This window comes from Podarcis vaucheri, assembly GCF_965113315.1.
Source record: "Podarcis vaucheri genome assembly, chromosome: 2".
In the NCBI taxonomy this organism is placed as follows: domain Eukaryota; kingdom Metazoa; phylum Chordata; class Lepidosauria; order Squamata; family Lacertidae; genus Podarcis; species Podarcis vaucheri.
In genome coordinates, this window is record NC_138760.1 from 8,653,289 (window position 1) to 8,666,430 (window position 13,142).

At 49.2% G+C, this 13,142-nt stretch overlaps 2 protein-coding genes across 4 annotated transcripts in view; both read left to right on the plus strand.

Annotated features, from left to right (window-relative positions):
• The window catches only part of CTDSP2 (CTD small phosphatase 2), a 67,917-nt gene extending 63,782 nt beyond the window's left edge, over positions 1-4,135 (plus strand). For both annotated transcript variants that reach the window (XM_082206383.1, XM_082206384.1), the window contains one exon: positions 601-4,135. In XM_082206383.1, the coding sequence (XP_082062509.1) occupies positions 601-726 (126 nt within the window). In that variant the 3' untranslated portion in view covers positions 727-4,135. The remainder of the gene's footprint in view (positions 1-600) is intronic.
• Positions 4,136-6,023: 1,888 nt separating this feature from the next.
• Positions 6,024-13,142, plus strand: part of AVIL (advillin) — a 51,072-nt gene continuing 43,953 nt past the window's right edge. The window contains exon 1 of one of the 2 annotated variants that reach the window (XM_082205593.1): positions 6,024-6,264. The gene's annotated coding sequence lies outside the window, so the exon portion shown is untranslated. Of the gene's footprint in view, positions 6,265-11,179; positions 11,305-13,142 lie in introns of those variants that run through there. The other variant, XM_082205592.1, reaches the window with a different exon arrangement.

Here is a 13,142-nt window from a genome sequence, read left to right on the forward strand (position 1 = left end):
ACACACACACACACACACACACACCCCTGAAGTGGTAAATTCTCAGGGAGGCTGACTGTACCACACCATTTCCCCTTCAAATCTTCTTTTTTCCTCCCTTTTCTCACGACTCCAGCAAACTCAACCCCAAAAGTTCTCCAGCGCATGAAATATTCTTCCAAACCCATCCAACATCTACAAGGTTTCCCAGGTGACAATTCATAGCTGTGTCCATAATTGTAGGAGTGAGTGAGCAGTTAGTATTAGTGTGACTAGTTTTGTCTACAACGATTACCTTTCGTGCACCCTGTTTAAAAACTAAGTCTTGTATTGTCACTGTATTTTGAATATTCGCCCGAATGCTTTCCAAAGCCCTTTAAATACATGGAGGTTTTTTTAATATATATATGTGCCTGATGTGAGGGCAAATCTGTCTCTTCTGAGGGGATGTATCCACGCTTCATATTAATAGCCAAGTGATTACTGCAGGGTTTGAATTCTGCTCCCAGGTCTTCCTGGTTCCTTACAATTTCCCAAAAAACATTAGTTCTCTGCTTCCTGTCTACATGCACTGCAGTGCTCCCGACTGACTTCTCCTTGCCCTTTTCGGTTTCCCCGTAGGTGCCAGTTCAGTCCTGGTTCGATGACATGGCCGACACCGAGCTGCTAAACCTGATCCCGATCTTTGAGGAGCTGAGCGAAGCGGAGGATGTCTACACCAGCCTTGGCCAGTTGAGGGCACCCTAAGGCCTTCCTATGCCCACAGAGGAACATTTTCACTCAGTGCCTTCAGTCCTGGCCTGGAGGGGAAGGGGGAGCCGTGGGGATGGTTCTCCGCAACCCCACCGCAAGGCAGATGCAAGCACTTTGGAGGCAATAACCTGAACGGGCAGCGCCAGAGCAGTTTCCAACCAGGCTCTGGCGGGATCCCAGAGCCTCTGGCCTTTCCTCCAAAAGCAGGGTCGCCCCAGGCCCCCATCCCCAACAGCGCTCGTATCTATGCACTGTGAGGATGCAGGGAGCATTGTGAAGACGCACCATTTCTCCAGGGCTTGGCTTCCTCCATTCGCTGCAGGGTGGTTAGTTCTGGGTGTGGTTTGTACGGTGTAAGCTGCCGGTTCCCCCTGCCTGCCCTCTCCTCTCCTCCTCTAAAGCAATGCCAAATGATTTGGCTGACCCTTTTCCTTTTGTTATTAAAAAAGCTACCTGCCTCCTCGCTCCCTTTTAGATGCTCCTGAGAGTGCTGCTCACCCAGGACGTGGGGCACAGCCATGGGGCCTAGCAGTTTTGCCGCCTTATCTCCCAGGCAAGGCGGGGCACTGCCCAATACTTCTAGCCAGGTGTTCTAGCCAGGTGTCTTTCAGAGGGATCCTCTCCTTCAGCTGCTCAGGCCACTGGATTCCTCAGAGGAGAGGCTTTCCTTACCTTGGATACCTGGTTAGAGAGAGGGGGGGAAAGTCTTATTTTTTAATGAGGACTTTTTCCTTTTTTCCTATTCCTTTCCAGCGTTTCCCCTTCAGAGCAGTAGTGAACCCGCAGTTTCAGGGGTCTTGGTCCCTAATTATCCTGTTGGCTTTTGGGAAGCCTTTAACTTCTTTTTATACTGTGTCTTGTGGTTTGGGTTCAGCCCCAGAGGGGAAGAAACCCTTTCAGAAACCCTCGAACGTTAAAACAAAACAAAACAGTGGCACGAGCATAGAAAAGGACTAAGGCTAAGTCAGCCGTCCCCTTCCCACAAACTCCACATTGGTTGAGGACCGATGCTGCAGAGATTGCCATATTGCTTTGCTCTGGCCTATTTTTGCTTCTTGGGTGGGGTGTGTGTGTGGGGGGGGACACAGACCAGGTCACAGGGTTACTATAAACCTGCCTCAGCACTGTCAGTTCTCCCACCCTCCTTCAGTGCGAATTGCTAGCTTTGAAGGACAGGAGGGTGCTGACGTTTTGCCCGCGGGTGGCTTTCTGGGGGCGGGTGCCTTCCCCACTCAGGACTCGTTCTGGGCTCCATCGCCGTAACTTGAAAAGCCCGGCCCCTCGGGTGGCCTCAGGGAATCATGGACTAGCGTGTTAGAAGCTGGGGGTGGGCAGGGGACGGCCTGCTCCATTGCCTTGCCGTGTTCATTGGGAGAGCGAGGAGGAACGTCGCTGCGCGCCTGCGTATGAAGAGACAGCGCCTCTCTTTTCTACCAGGCTTTCTTAGGAAACGAGCCCCAGAGAAGCAGCTGGGCCTTTTTGCCACACTCTTCTTCCCCTCAGCATTTTCACGGCGGCGCCAGCTCTCGAGAAACCAAACGTAGATGTCGATATTACTTGGGAGCGGCCGCCGCCCCTCCCTTTCTGCGCCTCCCCCCAGCAATATGGTACGCTGCCTTTCCTAGTCATGTCTCTTAACGTGCTGTGAACAAGTGCTTTCGAATTGCCATTGGTGGCAACCAAATATCTTCCGCTCAGCCAGCTTGCTTCTCTCCCTCCCGCTCCCATAAGCAATACATTGCAAGTGACTCTATGCTTCGCCGTTGTGGGGGGTGGGGGCAGGATGGGGCCATTCTTTTTGTTTCTTTCTGGTGCTGCCTCCTTGGTTTGGACGCAGGGGGGGGGCAGGTAGCGTGGGTCACCTCACCACCTGGGGCAGGAAGCTAAACAGCAAAACCAGGGGTGAGGAACCTGTAGCCCATCCAGATGTTGCTGGACTTAGGACTCTCATCGCCCCTGACAGTTGTCCGTAGTGGCTGGTGGGACCCAACAACATCTGGAAGGCTTCCTCCCTGCTCAACAGGACCAAAGCTTTACAATCCTTCTTGTTGGCTGAGTGAGCAGGCAGCTCTTAGCCTAGCCAAAGTGCTTCTTGAATTTCCGTTGCCGTTTTTTAAGTGTGCTGAATTGGCTACTCCTTGACCTCTGTGTGTGTATGTGTGTGTGTGCTAGGCTTCAAATGGTGCTTGAGACGAGCCTGCGACTTCTCTTTCCTCCTCTTGCTGGCCTTGCTTCCACTATGAGGCGTTACTCTCTTTGCCTCAGCGGCTGTGGAGAGGGCGATGGAGGTGACACACAAGTCCCTAGCTTCGTGGAGGGAAGAGTTTCTTCTCCTCGTAATTCTGTTTTCCCCACCACACACAACAGTGAGAGAGCTTTAAACACTGCGAAGTTAATGTGTGCTAGAAAGAACAAAAACACTTTGTTTTTCCTTCCTGTTTGAGGCTATCCTCGCAGTTGTGTCTTTGCCCTTTGTGTCATCCGAGGAGAACTCGCCTCCATTTCCCTCCCTCTCCTCCTCACGCAACCTGCCCGCTGTTGTCCCGGCCTTTCCCTTTGCTCAGCTCAGCTCCGAAACCCCTTCACTCGATGGGAAAACGTTGCACTCCTATTTTCTACACTCCTCCACCTCGGCTGATGAAATGTGCTCCAGAATTTCTCCTCCGTCCCAGTCACGGGACTCAAGAATTGGGCAAACGGGTGGAAGTTTTGTCAGTCACAGCGTGGTGGGATCTGTGTGGAGCTGGTTTTGGCTAAGGAGGCCGACACATGATAAATTAAACCGAGCACTCCCAGTTTCAACAAGCTGCGAACGCTTGCTTGTTGAAAGTAATGTGGAACTACAGAGTCTGCCGAGTGATGGCTCCCATCTGGAACAAGCTTGGCTGTGTGAATTAACTCAAGGGCGGAGTTTGCTGATGCCCGTTTTCACTCTGCATCAGGCTTCCTTGGCCTGTTTAATAGCCATGATGATAACCTGAGTCCAATTGCCAATTTTGGGATTGTGCCTTGATCAAACCCATCAAAGAGGCAGCCTAATGCTTAATCAGGGGTGTGCCTTTTAAGGTGCCCTGCATACGCCTCCTACAAAAGCAAACACACACACACAGTCTTTTGCTGTACCCCCCTGCATCCCTTCTTTTCAAACATGCATAGCTGGTGGCTTTTGAGTAACAGAGCGCAGGGCTTCCCCCTTCTGTCCCCACCTCATAGAAGTATGAAAACATCAGTTGCCTTAGTCACGTGTCCTCACTTGCTGGGTGGTTTTTCTTTTTTTAAATTTTGTTTTAATTGAAAAAAAAAAGATATCCCAAAACTTGAAGCCGGCACTGCTGCCATTTCGATCTCTTTCTATTTTTGGAATCTTTGTATTAACTGCAAATTAAAGAAATAATAAAAGAGAGCAGGTGTGTGTCTCCTCTTTTTCCTAAGTCTTTGAGCAGAGTGGGTTCTGGAGGTCTAATGCAATATTCTTTTGAAGCTGGGCGGCAAAATTTCGGGAGGTAAAACTCCCTTCCCCCGGCTGCAGAAAAGAATCTAGCTCTGCAAGCGCTGCAGACAAGGCTGGTTCACACATGGCAACTGGAATAACAGGTGAGAGCCTAGGAGCCACAAAGGGAGCTTAGGAGCATCTCAAGGCAATTCTTGTCCTTGGGAAGCGAATTTGCACATTTGCCGCCCTTTACAATATGAGAAGTCAAGTGATGCAGGAGCATATCAGAGCTAGAGGGTAGTCAGCGTTGGGGGTGGGGAGCTATGGACAATTACATTTCACTGGAGGGATTTGAGTCATTTGTTAAAAGTTACTGAGTGCTATAATCCAAAAACGGATAAGACTACCCTGGGGGGAAGTGAAGGGGTGTGTGGAGAGAAGCAGAAAGCATTTTAATTTTTAGAATTCAGAGGAGGGATAACTGATGGGAACGGGATCTAGCAGCTTCATCTAGGTTTGCTCTCCCCCCGACTTCATCCCTTGATTTTTCGCTTACCGTATTTTTCGCTCCAAAGGACGCACCTGACCATAAGACGCATCTAGTTTTTAGAGGAGGAAAGGGGGAAAGCCTCGTTTTGGGAGCAATCAGCTCAAAGTTGTTGAGCTTATTTTGCAAAGGGAAAAAATCCTGTGTTCATGGGGCTCAACTCAGAGTTCCTTAGCTTCTTTAGGAAATGAAAGGGAGCCGTTTCTACAGTTTCTAGACAGATACAGTGGTGCCCCGCAAGACGAATGCCTCACAAGACGGAAAACTCGCTAGACGAAAGAGTTTTCCCTTTTGGAGGTGCTTCGCAAAACGAATTTCCTATGGGCTTGCTTCGCAAGACGACAATGTCTTGCGAGTTCCTGCTGGTTTTTTTTCCCTCCCCCCCCTTTTGCTAAGCCGCTTATCAGCTGATCCGATCAGCAGATAAGCCGCTAAAAGCAGCTAAAAGCCGCTAATAGCGCTAATAGCGCTAATCCGTCAATGGGCTTGCTTCGCAAGACGAAAAAACCGCTAGACGAAGAGAATCACAGAATGGATTCTTTTCGTCTTGCGAGGCACCACTGTAATCTAATCAGCCAGTCACATGTCACTGGGAAACAAACAGCCTCCGTCTGCAGAACATTCAACAATGGAGGCCTGGGCAAGGGGGTGGGGCCAGAAGGGGAGCCAGCGATGGACCACACATTTACTCCAAAAGACGCACAGACACCTCCCCTTACCTTTTAGGAGGAAAAAAGTGTGTCTTAGGGAGCGAAAAACACGGTACCAACCGATGAACTCCATGTGCAAAACCAACTGCAGGACTTGGTTGGTGATCACAAAGCTTGACTGCTCCGGGTTTTATATTTTGGGGGCCGGAGTAGACCCAGGCAAGACAGCCGCCCTTCACCTGAGAGCAAGGTGGGACATGTGGAATTCTTCCTGCCAGTGGTCCTTTTGTCTTCCTTGACTGACTGCCCCGCTCTCTGAGGGCAGCCTTGCCTTGGAGAACCTCGTTTGATGCCCCAAAGCCGCCACCCCACTTGATATCCAATGCACCATTTAAAGATTTGCTGGAGACCTCAGAAGTATTGAGATTATCCCTGGCGGACAACCCTTCTCTCTGAAGGGCAAAGCCATTGCCTCTCCCCCCAGCATTCCTCTCCTCCTCGGTTCCGAGCAAGGCACTCTAATGTGGTTAGATCCCCATCTCCTGCCCCCATTTCTTTGCATTATTGATGCAGCGCTGCACTTTAGAAAAATCAATGGGAAATGGGTGTAGTGGACATGGGTGGAGTGCATGCGGAGAAGAGAAAACAGACTTGGGAGTCTCCTTTTGTCAGAAACAAATAAAAGATATTTTCCCTAAACTAATCCATGCTGCTGGGCTAGGCCAGCACTGATTGGCCCAGGCAGCTGATATAAAGGCAAGATGCAAACGCAGGCAAATCTTAGCGAAGGAGCCTGGATCGTTCCTCTGGACTGACGGTGCTACTCGGAGCTGGAGCAACCCATTTCTTCCTGCCTGAACAGCTTGGGCCTTGCAGCGCAGAGGAGTCAGCAGGAGACCCAGGTGAGTGCTGCTTGATTTATGGGTGGTCAAACCAAGAGGAGGGAGGGAGGACCGTCCAAGCACGGCTTGAAATAAGGGGTGGTTGTCAAGAGGACCTGATTGATCTAGATTTTCTGGAAGGGCCTCAGGAGAAAAATCAGATTCTGCTAGCAGTAAGTCAAAGACATGAGAGGGACTCTGGAACACAACTGCTTAGCTTACAGTATATCCGTTCAGAAGCAAGCACCCCTAAGTTACTCCCAGTTGCGCATGGGATTTCAACCCCAGATTTCCGAAATTTATTTGGACTCGTAAGAAAACGGCTGAGCTGAAGAGAATTTTATTTGTATCTTGGCCTTCATCCAGGGAGCATAGGGTGGCAGAGACTGAACTCATCTTCTCACAACAGCCCTGCCAGGTAGATGAGACAACTTTCCAGCTGAGCAGAGGGGTTTTTGGGGGGTTTTTTAAAAAATTATTTATACAGGTCATGTCTGCCAGACAAGACAGGTGTGAGCTGGTTGCGGTTCCTTGGTGGTAATCGAAAGGCGCTCTGTACATACTCAAAAGTCACGTTTCGCATATTCCAGGGCTGAAGCCTGGCAATGAAGTCGTTTTTCTTGGGCAAAGCTTGCCTCCCCTGTTTTGTGTTCTGGTCTGGCTACCTGGTATGAGTCAGTGACTCTGGGCATCCATTAGGTGACATCACAGGCAGCAGATTGTAAGTTAAGTCAATTAGTGGTTCTATTACAGCTGCCAAGACGATTGCTGCATTTTGGAATAAAGTGAATGTTCTCGGATGAGGGCTGGCTGATTGTGTTCTGGCCCAAAACAAAACACACATATATTCCAACGACAAGGAAACTCAAATTCTGCTTTTGCGCTATGTTTATCCTGATTACAGTATGGACACTTTACAGACTGCAGAATATTTAAACAACAGCGATAGGAAGGAAGGAAGAGCTACTGTGAGCGCACTGAAGGGTTAGGAGCTACAGCACTGGGCACTTCAACATGGTTCTCTGCAGGGAATTTTTCTGGAGTGGGGAGTTGCCTACTGTATTGGCCTGAATATAAGCCACACTCCCCCGCCCCCATTCCGATTGTGAAAAGTTAAAGTGCTGCTTATATTTCCAACCTTATGCCACCAGTGAAGCAGCCTGGGAGCGTAGGGCAATGGCGCCCGTCCCGTCCGTGGCTCCCAAGCCTCCCCCAAGCCGCTGAGTTTTAAAGGTGTGGCTAATTTGCGGGTGCGGCCTATATTCGGGCCAATACGGTAGTTTCTCCCAAAGGACTCAGCTATACAGCTGCAAATATAACGCTTTAGGTGCATTTCAAGTGCATTATGCAAATCTGACACTAGATGGTGATGGTGAGCTTATGGCAAATGCAATATATTTTCCAAAAGGCTTTTTAAAAAAAGCATTTCGCAGCATTTTTTTAATGTGTGTCTAGATTCCACCAAACAAAAAAGAAATGAGATTAATTTTGACTGCATTTTGCAGTGTATATCAGATGGTAGAAATAAAAAAAGAAATAAAGCTGGATGTCTGGGGGAGAGGCAACAAATGCCCCCCTCCTCTCTCCCATCCCCATGGATATCCATGTTCCCTGATTACCAGATGCCATATCCAAGGCTTCTTAAACCATTCCGAAACTTTTCTGCAGAACAGTATCAACAAACTTACTTTGAAAAAGAAGGGTGAGTCTGAAATCGCTTGGATTAGCTGCCTATTATACTATTAAGGGATGCGGGTGGCACTGTGAGTTAAACCACAGAGCCTAGGACTTGCCGATCAGAAGGTCGGCGGTTCGAATCCCGCGACCTTGGTGAGCTCCTGTTGCTCAGTCCCTGCTCCTGCCAACCTAGCAGTTCAAAAGCACGTCAAAGTGCAAGTAGATAAATAGGTACCGCTCCAGTGGGAAGGTAAATGGCGTTTCCGTGCGCTGCTCTGGTTCACCAGAAGTGGCTTAGTCATGCTGGCCACATGACCCGGAAGCTGTATGCCGGCTCCCTCGGCCAATAAAGGGAGATGAGCGCCGCAACCCCAGGGTCAGCCATGACTGGACCTAATGGTCAGGGGTCCCCTTACCTATTATTATTATTATTAAAATACTCTCTGTAAGATACCTTTAACAACACTTCACCTTTTGGACTATACAGTAATGCTTCTTTGCTTGCCTGGATGGGGGATGAAAGAAGGGTGCGTGAGTTTGTAGTACAGTGGTACCTCGGTTTAAGAACAGTCCAGTTTAAGTACAATTCGGTTTACAAACTCCGCAAAACTGGAAATAGTGTCCCCGTTTGAGAACTTTACCTCCGTCTAAGAACGGAATCCGAACAGTGGAAGGGCATTGGCGGCGGGAGGCCTCATTAGGGAAAGCGTACCTCTGTTTAAGAACAGTTTTGGTTTGAGAACGGACTTCTGGGACGGATTAAGTTCGTAAACCAAGATACCACTGTATGTTGTTGCAGCCATTGCTCGTCCGAATTTTGCCTCTGGCCCCACCCACCTCTGACCTTTGACACTGGTATTTTGACAATACCAGTGCTATTGATTAAAGATTGCTTTTGAGGGGGAAACAATTTTAAACAAATTAGAGACATCGGGATGCAAAGTATCCTCAACGCTCCCTTTTGCATTGTGAAATGTAAGCGCATGCATTACAATCTGCATATCAATGCATGAAGGAATATGAATCTCACACAGTTTCAGGAGTGGAGCCAACTCCTAGGCTGAATGGTCTTCGACCCTCCCCCCCATAAAATATTTGAGGGGGCCAGGCCCCCACAAAGTTGATGGGCATTGCCGTGCAAATGGCGTGTGCATGCCGTGCCTTGAGACCCATGGCTTACCTGTCCCCCAATATTTTATTCAAGTTGGCACCCCTGGCATGAACTATATCTAGGTAGAGTCATTATGTAACTCTGTTATATGAATTACCATATTGGCCCGAATATAAGCTGCACCCAAATATAAGCCGCTCCCTTAAAATTCTGCCGGCACTCACACCTGTTCCATTTTACCGTATGTCTTTTTCAGCAGCAATACCGTAAAAGCCAATTTTTGTAAGGTGAGTTTAAGCCACACTTTAACTTTACACGGTTGAAATTTGGAGGGGAAAAAAGTGAGGCTTATATTCAAGCCAATACAGTATATGTTATATGAATGCAATCAATAACCTGGCTGAACCAGCAAATCATGAAAAACATGGAATCCTATCATCCCTGGAGTCACAACTTGACTATGATGGTTACTCTTGACACTGCCAGGAATAGCTGGCATAGTTCAAGGCTACAGAGTGGTTCTGTATTAGACAAACCTGGCCTGGAAATAAGGCTGCAGTTGGAGAGGACGCCTAGACTGCAGTCCTTCTCTGTGGTTGGTAATCACAGTTAGTGGAGATTTTCACCTACACCAGCCATTGCATCCATAAAGCTTGATGGAGCCCAAAATGAAAATCCCAGCGCAAATGTAGCAGCTGTTCCTTTGCTGGACTGAGACATTAACACGTGAGTTAGTTCTGATGTGACGTGAAATTATATTTCTGTTGTAGCAGGAACCCCCCCAATCATTCAGTTTGTACAAACTTCACACACACTCTCTCTCACTCACACACTACATACGCTACGCTTCTGTTATAAATTCATAGAAAATCAACCATACATCGGAATTGCACTGTTCCACTTTTATTTTACTCCATGAAGGAAGGACTACAAAATGGGGAAGGTTTGATACAGGGCAGCCATAATCCCTTGAGCATACCAGCACATACACAGGAGCCCTGCCCAGTTGCTATGCCAACCCTGGTGGTCCTAGACAGAAGACCATCAAGATCACAAAGAACTTGCATATGGGAGTGGATTCAGCACGGACTGGAACAAAGGACAATAATTAGCTCTTCCCTCTGGGGGCAGGAAACTGCAAACTCCCCTCTGTCACCTGGAAAGTACTCATGGGGAGGGAGAAAGGAGGAACCAGCCAGGTGACAGGACACTCAGGTTACCACCACAACTCCTCCCTCAACCCCTCCTTTATGTGATGTATGTATGTATCTGAGGGGTGGTCTTAAGTTACACCCCTTCTGTGATGTATGTATGATGTTTCTGGGGGTGGTCTTGATCTACAGGGTGGCAATTTCAAAAGTCTTTATAAGGTCTTTCACACCATTTTTCTGGGTCCTTCCTCTCTCCAGCAAGTGAGGGGAGCACCCTGTTGCAAAGGTTCATTAAAGGCCAAGCCTACAGGCTGCTGTTTTGCTCCAAGTTATCCTGGTTGGTGTCTTTGTTTTTGTCCAAGGGAGCCCTCGGATTTTTCCGGTAACACTGTGTTGAGTTTACTGGGATGACTGCACCAGAACATATTTTTTTTAGTTGTTATGCAAGAATGGCAAATCCCACAAATATTCTGTAGGAATTATCCACAAACAGGAAGCAAGGAGACTGAATTTCCTACTTCCCTGCAGTATGGAGGATTTCCCACTCTGATGCAAAAATTTCCATGTGTGTTTCGCTACAGGAATCGCTCCAGACATCGCCCAGGGAGTGAAAGGTTTATAGTGCAGCCACCCACTATATCTGTGTTGGTCCCCTATAGTTTTTATGCAAAGCAAAGGCAGATTCCTCAGCTTTCAGAAGTGGTGGTGGTGGGGAGGCCTGAACCACAGACCTCTGTGCCAAAAGGAGGAGAGAGCCGGACAGTTCTTTCCAGAGCAAAGTCCAAACGGCTGCCCTGTTTCACTGGAACTTGAGCTGGATCAGCGCTGCATGTTTCTGGCTAATCAATCCCAGCCTTTGGGATGCCTCCAAGGCCCCAAACGAGAGTCTGTAGGACTGGTCTACTCCTCTTGTTAAATCCCACCATCTGCTTTCAATGACTGAGCAATTGGGGGTTATGGAAAAGGGGGAGGAGGGTGTAGTCTGCCGCTGCGGGTTCAGCCGCTCTGATCCTGCCCGCCCTTGCATCTCCCAGAATGCTTTACTGGTCTTTTTGAGTGTGCCTCTCCCTGCCGCATTCAAGAGGAACTAGCACTGAGCATCTACTGCCTCACAGTTGATTTGTAAGTATCTGCATGTCCTCCATATGTGTGACTTGAGCCCCAGCAGTAAGGATGAGAAGAGAGGCTCCGTCTACCTGTGCAGTGAGGCTCGCTTGTGCCGATAGAGAACAGGGTGTATCCAGGGGCTTTTAACTACTGGGGCAAAATTGCATGCAATCCAGCCTAGGAGATCCTTGCCAGAGAAGCTCTGCTCTCTGTCTCTCATTTAACTGGGTTGGCTGTGATTACTCGGAGTCGAGGGAAGGGAAAGGAAGTAGGGACACGCTCAGCACCGCTCTTGCTCTTCCTTCCCGTCTTCTAGGACAGAGATTGGGGACCTGCTGGGCTCCAGGTGCAGGATTCCAGCTCCCATCAGCCCCAGGCAGCATTGGCCAGTGGTCAAGAATGACGGGGGTTGCAGTCCAGCAACATCTGGAAGTCCGTGCTGGCAAACGCTAGGCATTAAAAGCTGGTCCTGGCTGTGGAGCAAGGCAGGGCAAGGGGAAATCGGGGCGTAAATTAGGTCGCTTAAAAATGTGGCGTGGCACGGTGCATGGTGTGGACCCCATTCTTGTGTGGCAAGTCCCCCTCCCCCCTTGTGAAATAAAGACACAGGACACTTTATTTAAGGTTAATGGGCGTAAAAGGCCACAACTTTATTGATTACAGGGATTGAGAGGTATTGGCTTAGGCATTGGTTCCTATCGACTAACCAGCTTCAGCCTATTTGCATGAAGACCGGTGAGGGTTAACCACCAGTCGGGGGAGTCCTGCTGAAGTACGTCAACTAGGACCCCCCCAGGTGTCACCGCTCGGGGGCATGCCTTAGGCCCACACCTCCATAGGCTTCGGAGAGGGCAACGCCCCCCCGGAATCCTTTACCGGACTACCCTTTGCTTGGGGAAGGCGATGGCGCTTCCTTCCCCCCACTTCATTTGCATAACAATACCCCTGCCAATGCCTAACCGCCAATACCGGGAAAGTTGTGACGTTTGCTACGAGGTAGGCGAAAAAACCAAATGGCCGGTGCCAATTCGCCAAGTGGAAAAATTCGTACCAGGCCCCTCGACGGCGACCAACCAAAGTTGATCAGCTGGAGAGGCGAAGATAGGGCAGTCCTCGGGCGCGCCGGGCATAAATAACCCGGGCCACGCCTCCCTGTCCAGCCGATTGGCTAGGCAGGGAGCTGACACGCCCGAGGATTCCCTCATTCTCACAGAGGCTGTAAGCCAGCCCCCGCGCGTGTGGGGAGGGTGTGGGCCCCCAACCCCACCTCCTCTCCAGCTTGGAAGTGGCTTTGTGGCAAAGAAATGGCAGTGCTCTAGCAACCATGCCTGTCTCTGTTTCGATAAGCCCTGCCAACTGGGAGGCTCCCTCCATGCCCAAGAGAGAAGGAAAATGTCAGAAAGGCCATAGCTCAGTGACAGAGCATCCAGTTTGCATGCAGAAGGTCCAAGGTTCGATTCTCAGCATCTCCAGGTTGGGTTGGAAGAACTGCCTTTCCTCCTGTTATGTACTGAAGTTCTCACCCTGGGCCAGCAGGGGGCTACTGTAGATAGTTATGCAAATGAAGGATCGAAAGTGACGTTCAGTGCTTGGATAGTTTTAGAAAGTTGCTACAGTAACTTTGTACTAGAGCTCTATATAAGGCAGGCTGACTGAACCCTTCAGCTCAGTTCTGTTCTGGCCTCTGAATAAACAAGAGTTGTTTGAAGAATCGCTGTGTCGTCTGATATGTTCACCCACAACTTAACACCTCCAAAGAGCGCAAGTCAAAGTACATGATTGTTGTTGTTGTTATTTACCTGCCCTTCACCTTAAGGTCCCAGGGTGGGTTACAGTATTAGAAGCAACTTAAA